Below are 23980 nucleotides of genomic sequence, written 5' to 3' on the forward strand. Positions count from 1 at the left end.
TCAGGAAGAACGAACAAATAAACATTGGAAATAATTCCACTGGGATGCTCTTGAGAAGCCAGGATGGTAAGGCTTTATCTTGCTTACCTTGGAAATGTCTACAAAAAGTCCAAACATTAGTGGTCATCTGGTTTATCACATAATAAGTCAGTGAAAGTGAGGAAAACATTCAATGATATACATGGAAAGTCTCTGGAATGATGTGCTGAAATATATCAATGATGTTTATGTAATTCGTACGATGGACTGAGTAAAATTTTCTTGTCATTGATAAGATTTTGGTTCAGAGACAACTCCATAGATAGTGATTCCAAGAACAACAAAGATAGAATATCATTTTTAAATGCAATGATATTTGAGCACTACACTGAATTAACCTTCTTCTCTACTTGTAGTTTCTCAGTTATTTTTTTCAAAAATTGAAAGAAATAAACATATGTAGGAAGCTTCTTTATTCTCTTTTAAGCTGGAGGAATGAGTAATGGTGAAATATTCTAATCCTTTTCAAAAGCCTGAGAATACTGAAATAACAAAACATCCTATAGATCTCAGGAGCGTCATGGCAATGGCTGAAGGCAGAAACAGAACTACTGTTACCACGTTCATCCTCTTGGGATTCTCTGAATTTCCAAAGCTCACACTCGTCCTCTTTTCAATATTCCTAGGCATCTATCCTTCTGACAGTTTTCTGGAACCTAGGTCTTAGCATCTTGATCAAGATAGACTCTCATTTGCACACACCCATGTACTACTTCCTCAACAAACTAGCCTTCGTAGACATATGCTATGTGTCCTCCACGACTCCCAAGATGCTCTCAGACTTCTTCCAGGAGCGGAAATCCATCTCATTTGTGGGGTGTGCTGTGCAGTACTTCTTCTTCTCTAGCTTTGGTCTGATTGAAAGCTGTCTTCTCGTGTCCATGGCTTATGATCGGTACACTGCCATTTGTAACCCTCTACTTTACACAGCCATCATGTCCCCGGCCCTCTGTCTACAGCTGTTGATTGGATCGACCATAACTGGATCATTGGGCTCATTAACCCAGCTGTGTGGCTTACTTCAGCTTCAATTCTGTGGGCCAAATATCATTAACCATTTCTACTGTGACCTGCCCCAACTAGTGAACTTATCTTGTTCTGATACCTTTTATTTTGAGATTTTATTTGCTGTACTGACAGTGGTCTATGGACTGACCTCTGTCCTGGTTATCACAATATCCTATGGTTATATCGTTGCCACCATTCTGAAGATGAGTTCTGCTGAAGGCAGGTCCAAGGCTTTCAACACCTGTGCTTCTCACCTGACAGCAGTGTGTCTTTTCTATGGCTCAACCACCTTTGTGTATTTTTGCCCCAATTCTGATGATTCTGCCAGCCAAAGCAAGATAACTTCTGTTGTATATATTATAGTGATTCCCCTGTTAAACCCATTGATCTATAGTCTGAGAAATAAGGAAATCAAAGATGCCCTAATCAGATATAAGAGAAGGATTTTCTCCTGACAATATTATGCAAAGTTTTCATATTTTCTTCCAAAGTAAATAATAAGCAACATGAATCTGGGGTCTTAAAATATCTAGTTTAATTCCTTTATGACTTTGGTAAAATTATTTGCTAAGTCTGGCTAGATTTCATCTATTGTGTTTTTTTAATGAGAGTCTTACTGAGGAAATTTCTCTTCACCTTTTTTTCCAAAAAAGAATATTCTATAGTGTTTTCAGAGAACATGAGCACGGCAAACTAGACTCCCATTTCCAAATTTCTACACAAGTCGCTCAGTTGTATTAGTTATACTTTTCACAATATGTCAACTTCTCTTTGATTACATTCAATTTTTTTCCACTTCCAGTATTCTAGTTTCCCTGCCTGCTTATCTTCTCATCTTCACTTTGGTTTCCTGACATTTTTCAGATTGGCCTGCCTTAGATTCAAGACACAAACACATACAAAAATTTATGAAAAATGAAACTCATTACACTTTTAGTTTATTGTGTATCTGTATGTCAATAACTGTCTCCCCTGTCTACTCTGGGGTAGGATTAGGCTTTTTCATCCCCCTGAATTTAGGTTTGTTGTGTGAATGGACATGAAATATATCACTTCTGGGCCAACATTTTATCTTTGGGTTTTTATCCCTCTCATCTCTCAATGTTCTTATTAGTTGATGACTCAGTCCCAAGTTATATATGTATCATTATAAATAAATATTTTTTGAATTCAGATTGAGTGCCAGTATAATTAATAGGGATGTCTGCATAGGTAGTGGTGTCCTTTTGTAACAATTATTAAAATGTTAACATTCCTCTGTCTTTAAATCTTGGCAGTGAATATGTTATGAAAGTGTACTATTGACAAGTGAAGGATAGCAATTTTTGTTTGGAAAAATAAAGTTCAATTGTCCTTTGTGGTAGCTGAAAAGGGAAGTTTGAAAAGAAATGCTGAAAAAGTAAATTTTGGCTTTAGATCAAAAGTGTGACAATACGGGTTGGTTGCTACTGTATGCATTTAACATGATTCTACAAAAATGAGTTACTGTATATTCTTGAATAGATGCCAAACCAAGTATAAGCCGAGGTACCTAATTATTACCTGGGAAACCACAAAAACTGATGGACTCAAGTAGAAGCCTAGGGTGGGAAATACAGGATGTGAATTAACACAGAGACCAGAGGGGAGAGATGGAGGGCAGCCACAGACACATCCTTACCAGTTCAGTTGCCGGCGTAAGTGAATCACTATGGGTGCTTCTGGGAATTGGAGCCATCCACATCATAGGACAGCTCTGATTGGTTAGATGTGAGTAAAAAAACATTCAAAGCCCTGCCGTGTCACTAGGGTTTTGAATGAACAGCAGAGGAAAGGCAATCACCCCAGACACGTTACACCTTGCTGGGGTACCACTGACCCGTGTAACATTTTTTGTGCTGAAAAACTCGGCTTATACACGAGTATATATGGTAAGTCAGGAAACAAGTGATTAGTTTGTTGGTAAGACTACAAGAGAATAAAAATTTCCAGAAATCTGAGGATTTTCAAGTGCATGCAGGACATGAGCCTTGTCATTTCTAAGCCCCTGCGTTTTGTGAACATGAGAAGGACTCAGAGAAAACAAGTGGAACTCAGAATTGCAGGAGGGTCAAATGAAGGACACAGTCATCATAAGGCATTGTTAGTACCTCTGAACTGGAAGTGTCGTGCTTAGTAGATCTTTTAGTTGAACAAACGATTTTCATGGAAAGTCAAGTTAGGGAGGAAGGATGTGATTGTCTCATTGGAACCAGTGATGTCCAGTATCGTGCCCCTGATGGCCATGCTTATTGAACATGGAAGAGTGAGAAAAGTAACAACACGGCAACTATCTGATCACATGGAGCTGACCAAAGGAAGCTGAAGGATAGCACTGATCTCTCTATTTTCCATGGGCATCCTTCCCGAAATGCACTTGGTTTAGCTCCTTGGATGACAGTCCCATGGTATCGAGCAAGTCAGTGTCTGTTGCAGTGAAAAATTGGATTACACTAAAAAAATTATCTTATTTCCTTCAAGTCTTACACTTCTGCTTGCTCACTTTCACTACCAAGGATGATATTTACCATTCATAAAGCATTGTCTTAGATTCTGCTTTCTGGGAAACCCAGGTTCAATCAGACTAAGACAGGTGACACTAACACCTGGCATGCAGATGTATCAACGTTACTGTGGTTAAGGTAAATAAGGTTTCTGTGTAAATAAGGTAAAGGAGGTACACAGTAATTTGTAATAATGGAAACTGTTGTCCACACAATGACACTTAGAAATGTGTGAGGGAACATTTGCTAATGACAATGGAAATATTAATAAAATGAAAATAGCAGGCTCTGGGTAGACAATTCCCACCTCAGACTATCCTGAGAAAGCTAGATGACCCCATGGCAGTCACTCAGGGAACTTTTATCTCCTGCGACTGTGGGGAGAACTCTCCTGACAACAGCACAATGTCAAGAACAGCAGAGTTGCAGCCAAGATTGAATGGACAGCTTGGGAATGTCTCCTCTATCTCTATCAGGTTCCTTAAAAAAGAATGGAGCCCCAGAACGTGGGGTGGGGGGTTTGTTTATATGAACCTGAAGAACCTAACTCCTACATTCCCTAGAAATTTCTTTCAGAAAGGGATCAGTCTTTTTAAAAGAGTGCAGTTCCTACTGGTTTCAATAGCTTCAACTGAGCTAACTGCCCAGTAAGAACCCAAGATAAACCCTCCCTGCTTACTGTTTGCAGGTTAATAAACAAGATAAGGTTTGGTAAATCCCAAGTGAGGAAATGAAAAGGGGCTCTGGGAGAAAACAGCTTACTTGGAAAACATATTCCAAGAGAAATAAATATTGGAGATGCTGGAGCAGGACAAATCAGAAAAACAACCCCACTGTTGTCAAGTTGATGTCCAACCATAGCAACCAGTGGATTTGCTTCCATCTGGTTTCTAAGGCTATGCTCTTTGCAGAAGCAGATTTTCACATTTTTCCCTCAAGGGAAGTCTTTACAGGAGTAAGAAGGTCAGACTTTCTTTGGAGGAGCGCCTGGTAGTTTTGAACTGCTGACCCTGCAGTTAGCCGCCCACTGCATAACAACTACACCCAAGGCCCTGCCATTTGGGGTAACAGCCCAGCCGCAGAGCCAGGGTTGGTTGTCTGTGAAGTGCTGTGCAGTGAGTTCCACCTCGAGACTCTGTACAACAGAACTGAACACAGCCTGCTCCTTCGGCATCCCTACAGTTTTTGGTTGTGATGAAATTATGCATCACTAAAGGCTCCAAGGCCATTTCATTTTTACTTTGCCTCCTTTTTTATTTTTGAAGCCACTCAGACCACTAAAGAGATGTTAGGGTTAAGAAATCAGGAGTGATTAAAAAAAAAGAAATATAGTACGCACAAACATTGAGCCCATCTAAAGAAATGAAATCAACAACCTAACAACACAGTCCCTGTGGGGTAGTGATTATGGCTGGGCTTCTGTGCTAGTTAAGGCTTATTGTGCCAAGCTGGCCAATAAACACATGGGATTAATTAAAGGGTGGGGCAATAAACAGCTAAGTGAGCCTCGCCTGTCTTGTTCGCTGTCTCTCTTGTTCTCTGATGGTTAGACGAGTGTGTGGCTGCATTAGCTATTTCTTTGCATCAGTTGGCAAGGCTCAGTTCCTGTGAAACATCCCTGAGTAGAAGCCACATGGACCTACCTTGATGTGGCCCTGGGTGCTGGAGCAGCCATGTAGAGACCCTGCCAGTGCTGAGATGCTTACAACACGCTCATTGATTCAGCTTTCCTCCTATATTTGGCATGGTTGGTTGTGCTTTGTGAGTTTGAGGATGACTTTGTAGGTATGGGTTGGACATATAGGCTAATGTCAGACTTTGGGGCTTGGACAGCACTGGGTTGGGATGCTCTCTTAATGTATAGTCACCTTTTATATAAAACTCTCTCTTAAATACATATGAGTTTCTGTGGATTTGTTTCTCTAGTCTATGACACTAACACAGCTGTAACTGTAATGTCAGCAGTTGAGATCTACCAGCCGCCTCCCAAACGAAAGATGAGTTTTTAAATTTCCATGAACAGTTACAGTCTCGCAGACCCACTAGGTCAGTTCTGTCTTGTCCTATCAAGTCACTATGAATTGGAATCGATTCTATGGCAGTGAGGATTTTATTTTTGTTTTTCTTCTGTGGTATCAGTGACAATCTGAAAGAGGAAGTGTTCTATTCCCATAAAGTGTCAGTCTCAGAAACCCAGAAGGACAGTTCTGTCCAATAGGGTCACTATGAGTCAATCGAATGGCAGTGAATTCAGTTGTGGTTTGCCATCCCACCTCCAATATTTACTGCCATCTGGTGGATACATGTATAACATGTGAGTCTTAAGAAATGGGCCCAACCCAGCAACCTCTGTACCAGAGACCCCTCAGGACACCTGTATCCACTAATACTATCAACATTCACATTGCCTCAGAATCATTTCATTCCAAATGATTTTCATTACTGAAAACATCTAGTTTGGCAAAAAACAAATCAAAGCATAAATATTTTGTCTCAAACAAAATTCAAATTCAGGGCCATAAAGTTGATTCTGGCTCAGAGTCATCTGAATAGCAAGAAGAGTTGCCCTTTTGGCTTCCCAGAACTTTACAGGAGTAGAACGCTTCCTCATTCACGCAGGGAGCAGCTGGTGGTTTTGAATTGCTGACCTTGAGGTTAGCAGTCCAACATATAACCCACGGCACCACCAGGGTTCCTGTCTAGAAAGAGTGAGATGTAGAAGGTGTTTGAGTCACAGAGACCCTCACACATGAGGCCATTTCACTATTCGGAGAGTAGATGGTGCACTTTCTTTCTTAGGCTCTTTGGCATTGCCGCCAGAGCAGCAGCAACACAGGCAAAGATACAGGAAATGATTGGACCACCTGTGGAAGCCCCTGCAGGAGAACCTGCACATGAGCACTCTTATAGCTGCTCGCTCTTTTTTCTAAGAACTAAAACCACTCAACATTTTGTCTGGATTCAAAATAATCCTGTTTATGTGGTGAAGTGACATTGTCTAGCGTGACTCTTCTGACCCCAGTATTGACACCGCGGATCCATAGAATGAATGGGAACAAGCAAAACATGATGTTGTTGCTGTTAGGTGCCATGGAGTCAGTTCTGACCCGCAGTGACCCACAGCACAGCAGAATGAAACATTGCCCTGTCACAGTTGTTCCTCTGCTTGAGCCCATGGTTGCAGCCACTGTGTCAATCCATCTCCTTAGGGGCCTTTCTCTTTTTCACGGCCCCTCTACTTTGCCGAACATGATTTCCTTCCCCAAGGACAGGGCTCCCCTGAAAACATGTGTAAACTGAAGTCTCCCCATTCTCACTTCTGGGAGCCTGGCTGCATTTCTTCCAGGCCCATTAGCAGTCCATACTACATCCAATCTGCTTCTCAGGCACCTAAGTTGAAATGCATCAATTCTCCTTTGGTCTCATTTATTCAATGTGAAAGTTTCACATGCATATGAAGTAACTGAAATCACTATGGCTTGGGTCAAGTGCATCTTAATCCTCAAAGTAGCATCCTTGCTCGTCCACACTCTAAAGAGGTCTTATGCAGGAGCTTATCCAAGGCGATGTTTTCTTTGATGTTCTGACTACTGTTTTCAGTCGATCCAAACAAGAAAAAATCCTTAAGGCCTTAAATATTATTTGCACTGATGATGCTGGTACCTATTGGACAAGTGGTGAGGATTTGGGTCTTCTTGACATTGAGTTCTAATACTCATTGAAGAGCACAATCCTTGATCTTCATCAGCATGTGCGTCAAGTCCTCCTCATGTTCAGCCAGCTAGGTTTTCATCTGCAAATCTCAGGTTGCTAATAAGCCTCCCTCTCATTCGTCACATCATCCAGCTTCTCTGAGTATTTGCTCCCCATACAAATTGAATACGTATGGTGAAAAGCTAGAACCCTGAGGTGCACCTTTCTTGATTTTAGACCATGCAAGACTCCCTTGTTCTCTTTGCACAGCTGCCTCTTGATTCATGTATCAGCTCTTAATGAGCACCATGAACTGTTCTGAAATTCTCATTCCTCCTAAGTTTACCCACAGTTTGTTGTGATCCACACACAAATTCCTTAACATAGTCAACAACCAAAAGTAAACATGTTCCTAGTGTTCTTGGCTTGAGCCAAAATTCATCTGACAGCAGCTTTGATATCCCCTGATTTTTGCCCTCTTCTGGATCTGGCCTGAACCTCTGGCAGCTCCCTGTCAATGTATTGCTGCAGCCATTGTTGGATGATCTGCAGAAATTTTTCAATCAATTTATTAAATATTCTCCACAAATATTTTGAACAGTTTTGTTAGATTCCTTTCTACATAGTGCATGATTTTGTGATGTTACCATAAAAGAAGGTTTTTACTGTGCTTTTTGTTTTGAGTATTTAAGAAAATCTAGTTGATTATTGCCTTCAAAGTCACTGTAAAGAAGTCAATCTGACTTATAACCACCTGTTTGTCTGGGGAGGCTAGTGAAACAAATTCAGAGACACTAAAATGTGTGCAATAGAGAATTTTATATCATAGAGTAACTGTATATTACGAAAACATCCCAGCGCAGTTCTAGATCAAGTCCATAAATCCAATATTGGTCCATATGTCCCATGCCAGTCAATAATATCCTCTTCAGACTCACACAATACACATGCGATGATGCCAAAGGCAGGAAGATCACAGGCCAGTAGGTGCAAAGTCTTGTGGCTGTTGTGGTCGTGGAAGTATCTCAGCATTGGCGTGGGTCTCCCTGTGTGCTTGGCTTCCAGCTCCAGGGCTCTGGTTCCACCAGGGATCTCCATGTTGCTCATTAGAAGGAAGACAAGCAGAGTGTGTGTGTCTTTCCTCCAGGAAGGAAAACAGGAGTTTCCAGAAGCCTCATTGGCTATGAGCCCTTGACAGACTAGACTCCACCCCTTTGCAAGTTGACAGAATATGTAACTGCCACACCACCCCTGTAGGCTGATGCTATAAATCTTTACAGAACCAGAAAGCTTCGTCTTTTAAAATCCCAAAACCATGCTACTCTTGCTGATTATCTCTTTTATTTTAATTTTCTCTTTATACAGAATCATATAATCTATGAATAATGACAACATTGGTTCTCTATTCCTAAGGATTTTATTGTACTTGTGTACCTTGTTGGCTGTGACCCACCATGTAGTGCAGAATAACAGGGAAGACAGCCAGGATTTCAATCACAAGGAAATCTTTCATTACGTCACCATGAATGACTCGGCTAATGTAGAATTTTGCAGTCAAGCTCTATCATGTGAAGACATTTTTCTTCCTTCCCTAAGTTTATGAAAGTATTAGAATCTTTCATGACCATGGATGCTATGAACTTTTGGGGGCTATATTTTTCGTGGTCTTGGTGAATTTATTTATGAATGAGACTAATTTGTTGATTTCCTTTTTGAGGGTTTCAATTTTAGGTTTAATAGCATAATAATGCCCCAAGCTGTCAGTTTTAAGTGCTCCTTCAGCTCTCGTCTGTGACAAAGTTTTTAGATGACTACAATTAGTTATTCCTAGCCACTACTGTAACTGAAGTGCTTTTGTGGTATGATATTAGAATTATTTACTAATTACTGTTTAAGTTTTCACTAGAAAGACCAGGCTGTCTACTCCTATAGAGAGTCATAGTCTCAGAAACTCATAGGGACAATTCTATCCTGTCCTAGAGGGTCATATGGACTCATTGACATCGTTTGTTTTTTAGGTTTACATTTTCACTGTCCTAATAAATCATTTTTGGTAATTTATATTTTCTTAGTACTTAAAAAATTCCTGATGTCATGTTTCATTTCTTTTTAAAAATCATTTTATTGGGGCTCTCACACCTCATAACATCCATAGAACAATTGCATCAAGCATATTTGTACATATGTTGCCATCATCATTTCCAAAACATTTTCTACTTGAGCCCTTGGTATAAGCTTCTCTTTTTCCCCTTCATCCCCTGATTTCCCATCTTCATGAATCCTTGATCCATTATATGCTGTTATCATTATTTCATATCTTACAATGTTCATGGTCTCCCTTCTTCCACATTTGTGTTATTCATCCCCTTGGGGGAGGAGGGGCTATATATCCAATCTTGTTAATGATTTCCCCATTTCTCCCTCTTCCCTCTAACCAATGATCCTCCTCCCCTCTTGATTTTGCTATTCCCACACCTGTTCATGGGGGAATTATCTGTCCTGAATTCCATGTGTCCAGAGCTCTTATATGTAAAAGTGTGTTTCTCCAAACTAGCCAGATTTGTAAGGTAAACCTGGGTCATTGTAGTGGGGGGGGCGGGGGAGGGAGCATTTAAGAACTAGAGGAATGATATGTGATTCATTGGTGCTATACTACTCTTTAGTTGAATCATCCCTTCCTTATAACCCTTCCATGGAGTGAATATCCAATTGTCTACAGATGGACTTTCGGTCTCCACCCCAGCCCCCCTCGCTCAAATTGATTAGTTGTTTGTTTTGGATCTTTTGATACCTGATCCTGTGGATCCCCTGATCACACAGCCTGGTGTGCTTCTTCCATGTGAGCTATTTGCTTCCTGCTAGATGTCTGCTTGTTAAACCTCAAGCCTTTAAGATTCCTGATGCTATATGTTTTGATAGCTTGGCACCTTCTGCTCTCCTCATCATGGTTGCTTATACAACTATTTTGTTTTCAGTGATTGTGTTCAGAAAGTATGTCTCAAAGTGTGCCAGGTTATCAGAACAAAATGTTCTTGGGTTAAGGGAGGCCTGAGGAGAGGCCCAAAGTTCATCTGCTTTCTTAATATGTCACATAAATATATGTACTTTGGCCTCTATGCCTTTCATTATAAATTACTAAATTAGATATATACATAACTATACCTCTACTCCTATAAACAGTTTTTGCCTCCTATTTCTGTCCTCTATTTCCTTTTACCTTCTTTCTATCCCACTATCATGCTCACCCTCCATTCAGCTCTCAGCATTTCCTCTCAGACACATTGCTCTTGTTCAAACCCCACCAGACATTATATGCCCTCCTTGCCACCAACTTTAGATCTCAGTTGTTCCCTTGTCTGTGAGTTTATTGCTTCCCCACTCCCCCTCCCCACCCCTCCACTCCCTTGTCCCCCAAGAACGTCAGGTCGCATTGTTTTCTCCTCAAGATTGTTCATTCTGCCTTTCTTGTATAGATGGACTTAGGGTGGGAAAAAAACTCCAAGCAAAGAAAAACAAAACAATATAACAAATGTGCTGACCCTTATGTCGGCTTTCTGATCAAGTCTGATGAGGTTCCAAGTCCTTTATACAAGTCACAAGTCTATTTTCAGGATTCCCAGGGGACTTGGTTACTTTGCTCACCTTGCTGCCCTGTTGCGCTCCCTTTGCATCTCACCCTGCTCTGCATGGGGCAGACAGGGAACACTTTCCGCACAGTATCTCCAGTGCTGTTTACTGTAGTGTTATAGGTCAGTGAGGGAACGCTGTGTTTCATTGTGTGGCCGGTTCTACTCTCCTCTCTGTACATTCGCTTAACAGGGATGTTATCTACTGGGCTTGGAGGGTCATGATGAGGTTCTCTCTCCCTCTTAGTTTGCTCCCTTGTGGTCTGCACAGACCTGCCTATCTCCCTGGGCTCTCTATTCAGTTCTGACCTCTGTATTGCTTTCTTCTAGGAGGGGAGTCAACATAGCTCAGCGAGGGCCTGGCCCTGTTGTCTCTCTGTCAGTTTGCTGCTTCATGACCATGTATTGCCTATAAGGCTTGCTGCTCTGGGACGGGGTCTGGTCCCTCTCTCCTATTCCTGTGGAGACATAAACAATACCCTCCCATGGGTGTATTAGTGCCCTGATCCCCATCAACCTTGTTCCCCCCCTTATATTCTATGGAATTCTCTCACCATTTGCTTTTATGTTACTGAAATAATCCAATGTATTTCCATACACACACACACACACACACACACAGATATGTATGTGGGTCATCAGTAAGATTCTCCACCTACATGGACCCATTATTATAGATCCCTGAGTTCTACTTCCTTGAATGTTTCCTTCATTTTTACTGACTTTCTATTTAATAGACATGATATCCTTTGCAATGTTTGAGCTTTCTTATAGAAATGGCAAAGATAAGCAAAATATAATAAGGTAGAATTGACAAAGTTTCTTCCAAAATGTGCCCAAACATACCATAAAAATATTGCAGGACTGAGCAATATTTGATTCTGTTATACATTGGCTTGAAGACAAAAAGGTTACATAAGCAAAAGTGGTGAAGAAAGCATATGGTGTCTGGCTACTAAAATATATATTGTCTGTGATCTAAAGGTTTGAAGTTAAACAAGCAGCCATGTAACTGGGAAGAAACAAAGCCCACATAGAATCACACTAACTGTGTGATCATGAGGTGTCATGGGATCAGGTGTCAGGCATCAGAAGACTCAAAACAAACAATCATATTGATGTGAAAGAGGGGCGCAGAATGGAGACCCAAAGCCCATCTGTAGACAACCGGTTTCTTTAACACTCAACCCCATCACTATCATGACCCCAAGTCTACCTTACAGATCTGGCTATCTAGACCATACACACTGGTACAGATAAGAGCTCTCAACACACGGAATCCAGGGCAGATAAACCCCTTAGGAAAAAATAATGGGAGTAGTGACACCATGAGGGAACGGGGAAGGTGGGGGGAGAAAAATGGGGGATGGATCATAATGATCGATATATCTACCCACTCCCTAGATTGACAAACAGCAGAAACATGGGGGAAAAGAGACAGTCATTAGTTTAAGATATGAAAATAATTGATAAATTATCAAATGTTCATTGGGGGTGTAGGGAAGTGAGGTGATACCAAGGGCTAAAATAGAAAGTAAATGCTTTGAAAGGATGATGGCAACATATGTACAAATGTGATTCACACAATGGATGTACGGGCTCTTGTATGAGCTGCAAGAGCCCCCAATAAAATGATTTTAAGAATCTAGGTAGTGGATGTGAAAAATCTGTTATTGCACAATGAAAGATAGAAATTCAAATTTGGCAAAATAAAGTAGTTGGAACAACTATCACTTGTAGTATCTTGAAAAGGAGGTTGTCTAAGCAATTCTGTAAAGTAAATTTTGTATTGACATTAAAAACGAGAAAATAGAGTTGGATGCTGTTGGATACATTTAACAAAGTTCTAGAGGGAAGGAGTCAGTCACAAAGCAACTGGTAAGCTTGCAAGCAAAAATGGAAACTATTAAAAAATCAAGAAATTTTCAGAGTTAGAACATGAAAAATTGTGGTCACTTCTATGTTGCTAGAACTTCTAAAATTTTGAAGGACTCAGAGCAAAGAGGTCAATTAAACGTAGCATTGAAGCAGGGATCAAATCAAGAATGTGACCATTATACTTCATTGCTTAGATCTCTAGTGAGCTGAAGGTGATGTTAAATAAACTCACTGACATTGAGTCAGTGCTGAGTCATCACAGGCAAAAAGCACAGGGAAAACTGTCCTTGTGGGTTTCTCAGACAGCAGCTCTATACTAGAGTAGGACGCCTCAGCTTTCTCCCTTGGAGTAGATGCTATTTTACTTTCTTGTCTTGAACTGCCCCTTGAAATTTTCAGTTCAGCTTTTTTATTTCATCATATCTTTTTCATATGTACTTTGATCTTTTAAATATTTCCTTTCTTTTGAATAACTTTTTGTCCATACATCCATCCAGTGGGTCAAACACATTTGTACACTTGTTCCATAATCATTCTCCAAACATTTTCCTTTTAGTTGAGTCTTTTGTATCAGCCCCTTGCTTTTCCCCTTCATCCCTGCAACTCCTCCTTCATTAAGCCTTTATAAGTTATAAATTATTATCATTTTCCTGTCTTATGCTGTCCTACATCTCCCATTACCCACTTTTCTTTTGTCCATCCCCCAAGGAGGGTATAATAAGTAGATCTTTGTGATCAGTTCCCCCTTTCTACCTCACTTCTTTCTCACCACTGGTCCTGAGGGATTCATCTGTCCTGGATTCCCTGTGTTTCCAGTTCCTATCTGTAACAGTGTACATCCTCAGCTCTAGCCAGATTTGTAGGGTAGAATTGTTATCATGATATTGGGCGGGGGTGGAGGAAGGAAGCATTAAAGAACTAAAGTAAAGTTGTATCTTTCATCTTTGCTACACTGCACCCTGCTGGTTCATCTCTGTAAGGGGATGTCCAGTTGCCTACAGTTGGGCTTTGGTCCTCACTCAACAATCTGCCTCAATCACAGTGATATGCTTTTTGTTCTTTGATGTCTGATACCTGATCCCATTGACTCCTCATGATCATACAGGCTGCTGTGCTTCTTCCATGTGGACTTTGTTGTTTCTCAACTAGGTGTCTGCTTGTTTAAACCTGTAAAGCCCCAGATTCTATATCTTTTGATAGCCAGGCTCCATCAGCTTTCTTTACATTTATTTATGCACCTGCGTTGTGTTCATTGATTGTGCCGGGAAGGTGAGCATCACAGAGTGCCAGTTTAAGAACAAATTGTTTTTTCATTGAGGGAGGACTTGAGTGAAGACCCAATGTTCATCTGCTACCTTAATACTAAACCCATAAGTATATGCACATGGTTCTATTTATCCATCAACATGTATAAATATCTAATATGAATGATATTCTTTATGTCCTCTGACAGCCCATCAGATCTTCTGTCATTAGTATCCAGTGAAACAAATCCGTTCTTGCCATTTATTTTGTAATTAAGGTAGAATAGATTTAAGCTCATATTTTGGCTCTCATGGACTTGTTTTAACCTATACTTACAAATCAGCAATTGATGATCTGTTCCACAGTCAGCATCTTGCCTGGCTTTAGCTGCTGCTACTGAGCTTCTCCATCATCTCTTCTCACACGTGAAGACAATTTGAGATCTGTGTATGCCAACTGGAGAAGTCCATGTGTATAGTCACCTTCTGTGTTGTTGAGAAACAACATTTTTGAAAATGAAGTCCTTAATCGTGAAAAATCCTATCATGTGATCTCCAGTTTCATTTCCATAGGAAGACGATGTTTTCCACGTCTCTTCTTTCCTCTTTGTTTCCAACTTTTGCATTCTAATCACTAATAATTAGCAAAGCACTGAACGTTTGATTGAATGTTTGATTAATCTCAGTGTGAAGACAGTGGTAGAATTCTTCAATTGCTTTCTCACTAGTTTTTGTGGTTGGTGCATAAGTTTGAATAGTTGTGTTGATGGGATTTCCTTGAAAGCAGTTAGATATAATCCTATGATAGACAACATTGTACTTAAAACTAATTTTGCAAATTTTTTTCTGACAATTAATCCAAGGCCTTTACTCTTGATTGTGTCATTCCTGGCATAGTAAGTCTACATGAACTTGAAAACACTCAGATTTCTGGGAATTTTTATTCTCTTGTGGTCTTACCGACAAACTGACCAGTTGTTTTGTGACTTAGCTCTTTTTTGTAGAATCGCGTTAAATGCATCCAGTAGCAACCAACCCATGCTGCAGACATTCTACCTTCATACTTTTACCCTAAAGCTGAATTTTACTTTTCAGCATTACTTATAGAACCTCCCATTTGATCTACCATAAGGGATAATTGAAACAAATGCTTTATTTTGCCAAAAAAAATTGCTATCCTCAACTTTTCAATAGCACACTGTGTTTACACATTCACTACCTAAATTAAAAGACAGAGGAATGCTAACATTTTTATAATTTTTGCAAAAGGACACCTATATAGATATCCATAATAGTTTTATTGGCAATCAATCCAAGTGCAAAAATATGTATTGATAATAATACATTATCTATCTTGGGACGGAGTCATTAACTAATGAGAACATTGACAGATGAGCAGGGATAAAAACCCAAAGATAAACTGTTGGCTAAAGAATGATATATTTCATATCCATTTATGTTTCATTTGCCAGAAAAAGTCACAAAATAACGCCTAAATTCAGGGGGATGAAGAATTCTAATGCTCCCCCAGAGGAGAAAGGAGAGACAGCTATTGAGATACAGATACACAATAAACAAAAAGGGTAATGAGGTTCATTTTTCATCCATGGTTGTGTGTGTTTCTGTCTTGAACCTTAAGGCAGTCTGAACTCAAAACCATCAGGAAATCAAAGTAAAGATGAGAAGATAATCATTAGGGAAACTAGAATACTGGAAATGAAAAAAACAATGCAATGAAAGAGAATGCTGACACACTGTGAAAAGTATAACTAATACCACTGAGTGACTTGTGTAGAAATTTGGAAATTGGAGTCCAGTTAGCTGTGCTCATGTTCGTTGACAACAAAATTAAATATTCTTTTGGGGGTAAAAACACGTAAAAAGAAATTTCCTCAGTAAGACTCTCATTAAAAAATACCATAGATGAAAATCTAGCCAGATGTAGCAAATAGTCTTACCAACCTTACAAAGGCATTCCACAAGATATTTTCAAGACCCCAAATTCATGTTGCTTATTACTTATTTTGAAATAAAATACACAGACTTTGCACACTATTGTCAGGAGAAAATCTTTCTCTTACATCTGATTAGGGCATCTTTGATTTCCTTATTTCTCAGACTATAGATCAATGGATTTAACATGGGAATCACTATAGTGTAGACAACAGAGACCAGCTTACTTTGGCTAAGAGAATCATCAGAATTGGGGCATAAATATACAAAGGTGCCTGAGCCATAGAAAAGACTCACTGCTGTCAGGTGAGAAGCACAGGTGTTGAAAGCCTTGGACCTGCCTTCAGCAGAACTCGTCTTCAGAATGGTGGCAACGATATAACCATAGGATGTTGTGATAACCAGGACAGAGGCCAGTGCATAGATCACTGTCAGCAAGGAAAATAAAACATCCATGTAAAAGGTGTCAGAACAAGATAAGTTCACTAGTTGTGGCAGGTCACAGTAGAAATGGTTAATGATATTTGGCCCACAGAATTGAAGCTGAAGTAAGCCACACAGCTGGGTTAATGAGCCCAATGATCCAATTACGGTCGATCCAATCAACAGCTGTAGACAGAGGGTCGGGGACATGATGGCTGTGTAAAGCAGAGGGTTACAAATGGCAGCATATCGATCATAAGCCATGGACACGAGAAGACAGCTTTCAATCAGAGCAAAGCTAGAGCAGAAGAAGTACTGCACAGCACACCCCACAAAGGTGATGGATTTCTGCTCCTGGAAGAAGTCTGAGAGCATCTTGGGAGTCGTGGAGGACACATAGCATATGTCTATGAAGGCTAGTTTGTTGAGGAAGTAATACATGGGTGTGTGCAGATGAGAGTCTATCTTGATCAAGATGCTAAGACCTAGGTTCCAGAAAACTGTCAGAAGGTAGATGCCTAGGAATATTGAAAAGAGGACGAGTGTGAGCTTTGGAAATTCAGAGAATCCCAAGAGGATGAACGTGGTAACAGTAGTTCTGTTTCTGCCTTCTGCCATTGTCATGACGCTCCTGAGATCTATAGGATCTTTGTTATCTTGGTATTCTCAGGCTTTTGAAAAGTAATAGAATATTTAACCATTACTCGTTCCTCCAGCCTAAATGAGAAGAAAGAAGCTTCTTACATATATTTACATATTACATTTTTGTGGAAAATGACTTAGAACATACAAACAGAGAACAATGTTCATTCAGTGTAGTGCTCAACTTTCCTTCCTTTTAGCAATGATAATATATCTTTGTTGTTCTTGGAATTACTATCTATGGAGTTGGCTCTGATCCCCAAATTTATGTATGACAAGAAAATTTTACTCAGTCGATCATTGATATGTGTTGATATGTGTGAGCACATCATTGCAGAGACTTTCCATTTATAGCATTATAGCATTATAGCATTATAGCATTGAATGTTTCCCTCATGTCACTGACTTTCTATTTTATAACATGATACCCTCTTGTAATGATTGGGCTTTTTACTAGACATTTCCAAGGTACGCAAGATAAAACCTTACCATCCTTGCTTCTCAGGAGCATCCCTGTCAAATTATTTCCAACATTCATTTGCTCATTCTTCTTGAATCCCTGGGGATGTTCAATGATCTTTGTCAACAGCACACTTCACGTTCACCAGTTTGCCTTCTTTTTCATGGTCTATCTCTTTACTGAATAGGAGGAGATTAAAAAGACCAGAGCTGGGCAACATTTACCGTCACTCTCAAGGAGAAATCTTGGCCCTTTACAAACTTTAATCATATCTCTTGCAAAAGATTATCGAAATGAACATCCAAAAGTCATGGAGCACTGCCACTATCTTTTCATTTCATTTTCCATGCTTTTTGAAGCCCCTTGAATTATAGGGAAATGATATATTAAACATAATATATTAAAAATAGTATGCCTGTTAAGGAGGAATACATTCAGATGGGGATCAACATTAAACCTCTGCAAGAATTCAAAATTTGAAAAATGAAGTTACATACCCTGATGAATTGATATGGAGCACAAGCTACCCAGATGCAAAACAAAACTACTGTATTTAATACTTTAGTATTACGGTCAGATATGTGATTTTTTGGTCATTTTTTAAAGCAAAATATGTAACTCACATTAGCACTGGTTGGTAATAGGATTCAGAAATTTCAGAAAAGAGTGAGTCGGTTTTTAGTATTAGAGATCCTTGACAAACAAGGTGACTCTGGCCATAAATTATTTCATAGACCTCAGAGATCTAGAATAGTGGGCCAATCAAGGTGGAAAATCTAATAAAAGAACCTGGCAGCCCAGGTGGTAGCCTATAGCTGTACTGGATTATATAGTAACATAACTCAATGGTGACGTAGCCATTATCCCATAGAGCATCAGAAAATCTAGCTACAAGACTCTGTTTTGTTAGAAAAATGAAGTTGATATGAACTGCCCAATGTATTTCTACATACACCTTCTTCACACTCTTCAGAATGCCTGTTAGGCACAGTTCAATTGCACACTCCCTAGTAGGGAGTCCTGGTGGTGCAGGGCTTACATGTTAGGCTCCTGACCTAACAGTCAGCAGTGCAATCTCACTGGAAGCTCTGTGGGGGAAGATCTGTCCTGAGGGTCATTGTGAGTCAGATTTGACTCAGTGGGAGTGAGAGTGAATGCAAAAGAGACCAATTCACTCCACAAGGGAGCACTACACACTCCTGCACCTTTCTGAAGCGGTTTTCAAATTATCCTGATTTTCTGGCGGCGTAGGTTGAGACTGGGGAAGCAGGCAACAACCTGTCTTGATCCTTGGGAAAAGATGACCCATTCCAATCTCTGTAACTAATGCACTGGTGGGTTTTCACATGGCTTGAAGTAATAACACTTTGGTGGTAATAAATAAAAAATTTCATTTATAATTTTTCTCACCTTCATGATTTTAATAGACTTGAATGAATATGATCAAATATTTTTTTCTGAAAATATACACAAATCACATATTTGAAATAAAATATGTGAGACTACTCTTTTTTCTTTTTCATTAAAACCTTATGGAAGATATCCAAAGATACATGAAGACTAAGTGATGGTGGAGACACCACCTCCAGGAAGAAGATTCATCAGTTTCAAGTTATCCAGCAGGGTAGCTGTGAGTTATGATCTAGGGCAACCCCACCACATATCAGGCTCCTGCTGAATGGTTATTACAGAAAGATTCCATGATTCTATTTTTGTTGTTGTTAGCTGAAGGCAATTTGGTAGGTCACTGCAAGTTAAAATTACCAAAATAGGCAAACCTTTAGAAAATGGTCCCACATAGCATGTCCTCAGTACATTTCCAACCCTCCATCTCCACTCCACAAGCTGCCTAATGCTGCCGTTCTAAGAAAGAGCACTTATGATTAGCTGAAAGACCTTGGTTTTTGTTAATAAACAAGTACTTTCATGAGAAATGCAATGTTTAAAAAGAAAGAAGAAGACTAGGTTTCAGACAAATGAAGGATGTAAATAATGGGCTAGGGTCAAAATATTGTTTCTTAAAGGTCATGGCTGAGTTAGGAAAGCAAAACACTGAGAGGAGGGGGAACTACAAATAAACAAACCTGTTGCCATCAACTTGATTCCAACTCATGGTAACCCCGTGTGGTACACAGTAGAATTTCCCCTTAGGGCTTTCTTGGCTATAATATTTTTGAAAATAGTCCATCAGCTTTTGTTCTGCAGTACTGCTCGTTGCATTCAAACCATCAGCCTTTGGGTTAGTAATTAGTCACAAGTCAAATGGAACAGGAAAGTGCCAATGGTGGACTAGAGTCACCAGACATAATCTGCTCAGGGTATTCCTGCCAAATTACATATTGAAATACTCCTGAACAGCCAAGGTAAATCTGGAAGGACTATAATCTATTGACTTCTTTCGATTTCGTCTCACAGCCTCCCCCTTGGTCCTGGAGAGACTACAGCATCCTTATAGCAGAGGCCCTTTTAACTGCTTCTAGTGAATTTAAATGTTTCCAGTGGAGAAACGGAGACAATTAACAGAAGTCAAATGTTTCCATTAATTATTCTCTAGGGTTTGGGGTAGAGCCAAATAGCGCTAATGTAATCAGCTCAATCCGTGAACCTAATTCTCAGTCCTATTTGGACACCCATGATTTAATTGATACGTATTATTTTTAATCAGACCCTGTTTTAAGCCCTCCACATGTGTTAATTTCATGCTCTCCACAGTCTGGGTGCGGGCTTGTTATTGTTCTATCTGACAAATCAAAATCTGAGAAACATAGAAGTTAAAATTTCCAAGGCCACCCGACTAAATGGGTGAGTTAGTCAACCTTCTTGCTCCAAAGTCTAGCTGTGGTCTGTGACTCTGGTGTACGCCTCTAACTCTGATATGTGAACAAATCTACTCTAAAGTCTTTCAGACTTTGAAACAAGACAGACTTTTGGGATTTTCAAGGAAAAAATGTCTCTAATTTTACAGTCAGGTCAATGTTGAGTTCATACGCATTAACTCATTAAAAATAAACTCACTGGCATTGAGTCACTTCTGACTCATCGTGATACTACGGGACAGAGTAGAATGGCCCTTGCAGGTTTCTGAGACCGTAGTTCTTTACAGGAGTGGGCAGCCTTGTCTTTCTTCCACGTAATTCTGGCACATCTTTGTTCTTCTTGTTAGGTGCCCTCCATTCTGACGCAGAGCGACCCAATGAACTACCAGAAGCACTGCCCTGTGTCATAGCCTCTAAATGGTTACTACTTTTCAGCCTATAATTGCAATTCTGGTATAAACTTGATTGAGTGCCTTCACATTTTTGATAACCCTCTACTTTCCTTTTGGCTTAAAATAACAGATTATGATGATGTTCCCAAATTCTGAGAGGTGTCCGGGCTCAGCTGGGTGGTTCTTTTTTCCATTTTAAATATCATTTTCTTGTGGGCTCTTACTGCTCCAGCAACACAACATACATCAATTCTCTCAAGCATATTTGTACATATGTTGCCATCATCATTTCCAAATCATTTTCTACTTCAGGCAACCATCTGCTTTTGCAAACACGGTGTTTTCCTCTAGGGAGTGGTCTCTCTGGGAGACGAGTCCAAAGCATCGGAGCTGCAGCTTTGCCGCTCTCACTTCTCAGGAGCATTCTGGTTGTTCTTTCCCGGAGAGGTGTCTTCATTCGGACAGTCAATGATAGGTTCACTATTCTTTGGCAACACCCTAATTCAAAGGTACTATTGTTCTCCTTCACCATCCTCCAGATTTTATATGCATATGAGATGATGGAAAATATGATGGCTCTAACAGTCAAATGGACCTTAGTCCTCAAAGGAACATCTTTCCTTTTGAACCATTTAAAAAGGCCTGCTGTAGCAGGCTTAACCAGAGGAATACATCCTTTGATTCTTTGTCCACTGCTTCCATGGACATAGATTGTATATCAGGTAAAATGAAATCCTTGAAAACGCCAATCTTTCCCCACTATTTATGACATTACCTACTGGTTCCATTGTGAGAATTTTGTTTTTTTTTAATGAATAAATCATTTTATTGGGGACCCTTACATATAATATCTACGTTTTTTTTGGGGGGATGATGGCTTATACCTGGTCCGTTTGGCACCTCGTGATTGCACAGGCTGGTGTGCTTCTTTCATGTAGGCTTTGTTGCTTCTGAGCTAGATGGCCGCTTGTTCACCTTCAAGCCTTTAATACCCCAGACAGTATCTCTTTTGAGAGGTGGGCACCATCAGCTTTCGTTGCCACATTTGCTTATGCACCCATTTGTATTCGACGATCATATCATGGAGGTGTGCAGCCAATGGTATGATTTTTTGTTCTTTGATGCCTGATAATTTGTCCCTTCAGGACCTCGTGATCACACAGGCTGGTGTGTTCTTCCATGTGGGCTTTTGTTTTTTCAGTCAGGTGTATCCCTAGATATTTCAATTTGTGTTTGGCTATTGTGAAGGGTACCACCTTTTTGATCTCTCCTTCTGTGGTCTTATCTGATGTGTATAACAATTCGATGGACTTCTGTTTTTTGATCTTGTATCCTGCCACTCTGCCAAACTCCTCTATTGCTTCCAGTACTCCCCTTGTGGAACTTTTGTGATTTTCCATATATAAAATCATATCATCTGCAAATAACGATAGTTTCACCTCTTCCTTCCCCAGACGAATACCTTTGATGTCACTTCTTTGCCTTATGCTGTTAGCTAAAACCTCCAGCACGATATTAAATAGGAGTGGAGACAAGGGGCATCCTTGTCTGGTCCCCCTTTTCAGTGGGATTGTGTTAGTCTTTTCTCCATTGACTATGACTTTGGCTGTTGGTTTTTCATATATAGCTTGTATTGTCTTGAGGAACTTTCCTTCCATTCCTATCTTCGCTAGTGACTTAAACAGGAATTGGTGTTGGATGTTGTCGAATGCTTTTTCTGCATCTATTGATATTATCATGTGATTCTTATACTTTTTCATGTCAATGTGACGAATAATACTAATGGTCTTTCGTATGTTGAACCAATCCTGCATCCCTGGTATGAATCCCACTTGGTCATGGTGAATTATTTGTTTTATATACTTTTGAATTCTGTTGGCTAGTATTTTGTTAAGGATTTTTGCATCGATGTTCATTAGGGATATTGGTCTGTAGTTCTCGATTCTTGTGGGATCCTTGCCCGGTTTGGGTATCAGAGTTATACTAGCTTCATAGAAGGAGTTTGGGAGTTTGGCATCTTTTTCTATGTTCTGGAAAAGTTTGTGTAGGATTGGTATTAGTTCTTCCCTGAATGCTTGGTAGAATTCTCCAGTGCAGCCATCTGGTCCAGGGGATATTTTTGGTTGGTAATCCCTTGATAACCTTTTCTATGTCTTCTATTGCTATGGGTCTGTTGAGGTTCTTGATGCCCACCGAGGATAGTCTAGGGAGGGATTGTTTTTCCAGGAATTTGTCCATGTCTTCCAAATTGTTGAATTCATTGGAGTACAATCCTTCATAGTACTGTGTAATTAACCTTTTGATTTCATTAGGGTCTGTTGTAATGACCCCTCTTTCATCCCTTATTCTTGCTATTGAGATTTGTTCCCTCCTTTCTTTGGTTAGGCTTGCCGATGGTCTATCAATCCTGTTTATCCTTTCAAAGAACCAACTTTTAGCGATATTAATTTTTTCCATAGTTTTCTTATTTTCCCTCTTCAGGATCTCTGCCCTGATTTTTAGAATTTCTTTTCTTTTGCTATTAGTAGAATTGTCCTGCTGACTCTGCTCTAGTTTTTGTAAATTTTGTGTCAGCGTATCAATCATGAACCGCTTTTCCTTTCTTAGGTGTGCATGTATTGCTATGAAATTTCCTTTGATGACTGCCTTTGCTGTGTCCCATAAGTTCTGGTACGTCGTGTACTCATTTTCGTTGGTTTCTAGAAATTTCCTGATTTCATCTCTGATCTGCACCAGTATGCACTCCTTTTGCAGTACAGAGTTATTCATCCTCCAATATTTGCTCTTATTTTCTTTGTCTTCCTTTTGTTGATTTCCAGTCTTATGGCACAGTGTTCAGAGAGAGAGGTCTGCATTATTTCAATGTGCTTAAATTTATGTAGATTTGTCTTATGCCCCAGCATGTGGTCTATCTTCGAATATGTGCCATGGGGACTTGAAAAGAATGTGAAAATTTTTATATTTGCATGAGAAGCTCTGTAAATATCTATCAGGTCAAATTGTCTAATTGTGGAGTTAAGCTCTCTAGTCTCCTTGTTGAGTTTCTTTCCCTGTGATCTATCTTTCTCATTGAGTGGTGTGTTGAAGTCACCCACTATAATTGTCGAGTCTGTGATTTTTTTTCTTAATCTTTTGGAGTGTTTGGTTGATGTATTGAGCTGGTCTCTCACTCGGGGAATATATGTTTACAATGCTTAGTGGTTCATTGTCTACTATTCCCTTGAGCATTATATAGTGTCCCTCCTTATCGCTTTTTATGGTTTGCACTTTGAGGTCAATTTTAT

At 39.8% G+C, this 23980-nt stretch overlaps 1 protein-coding gene and 1 pseudogene across 1 annotated transcript; one reads left to right on the top strand and one right to left on the bottom strand.

Annotated features, from left to right (window-relative positions):
* The first annotated feature begins 565 nt into the window (after positions 1-565).
* On the top strand, positions 566-1502 carry LOC142446293 (olfactory receptor 5AN6-like; annotated as a pseudogene).
* Positions 1503-16068: 14566 nt separating this feature from the next.
* Positions 16069-17010, bottom strand: LOC142446294 (olfactory receptor 5AN6-like). Its single transcript, XM_075548060.1, has one exon. The coding sequence runs from the start codon at positions 17008-17010 to the stop codon at positions 16069-16071; it is 942 nt and encodes a 313-aa protein (XP_075404175.1).
* Positions 17011-23980: the final 6970 nt, after the last annotated feature.

Source organism: Tenrec ecaudatus, chromosome 4 (genome assembly GCF_050624435.1).
Source record: "Tenrec ecaudatus isolate mTenEca1 chromosome 4, mTenEca1.hap1, whole genome shotgun sequence".
NCBI lineage: Eukaryota > Metazoa > Chordata > Mammalia > Afrosoricida > Tenrecidae > Tenrec > Tenrec ecaudatus.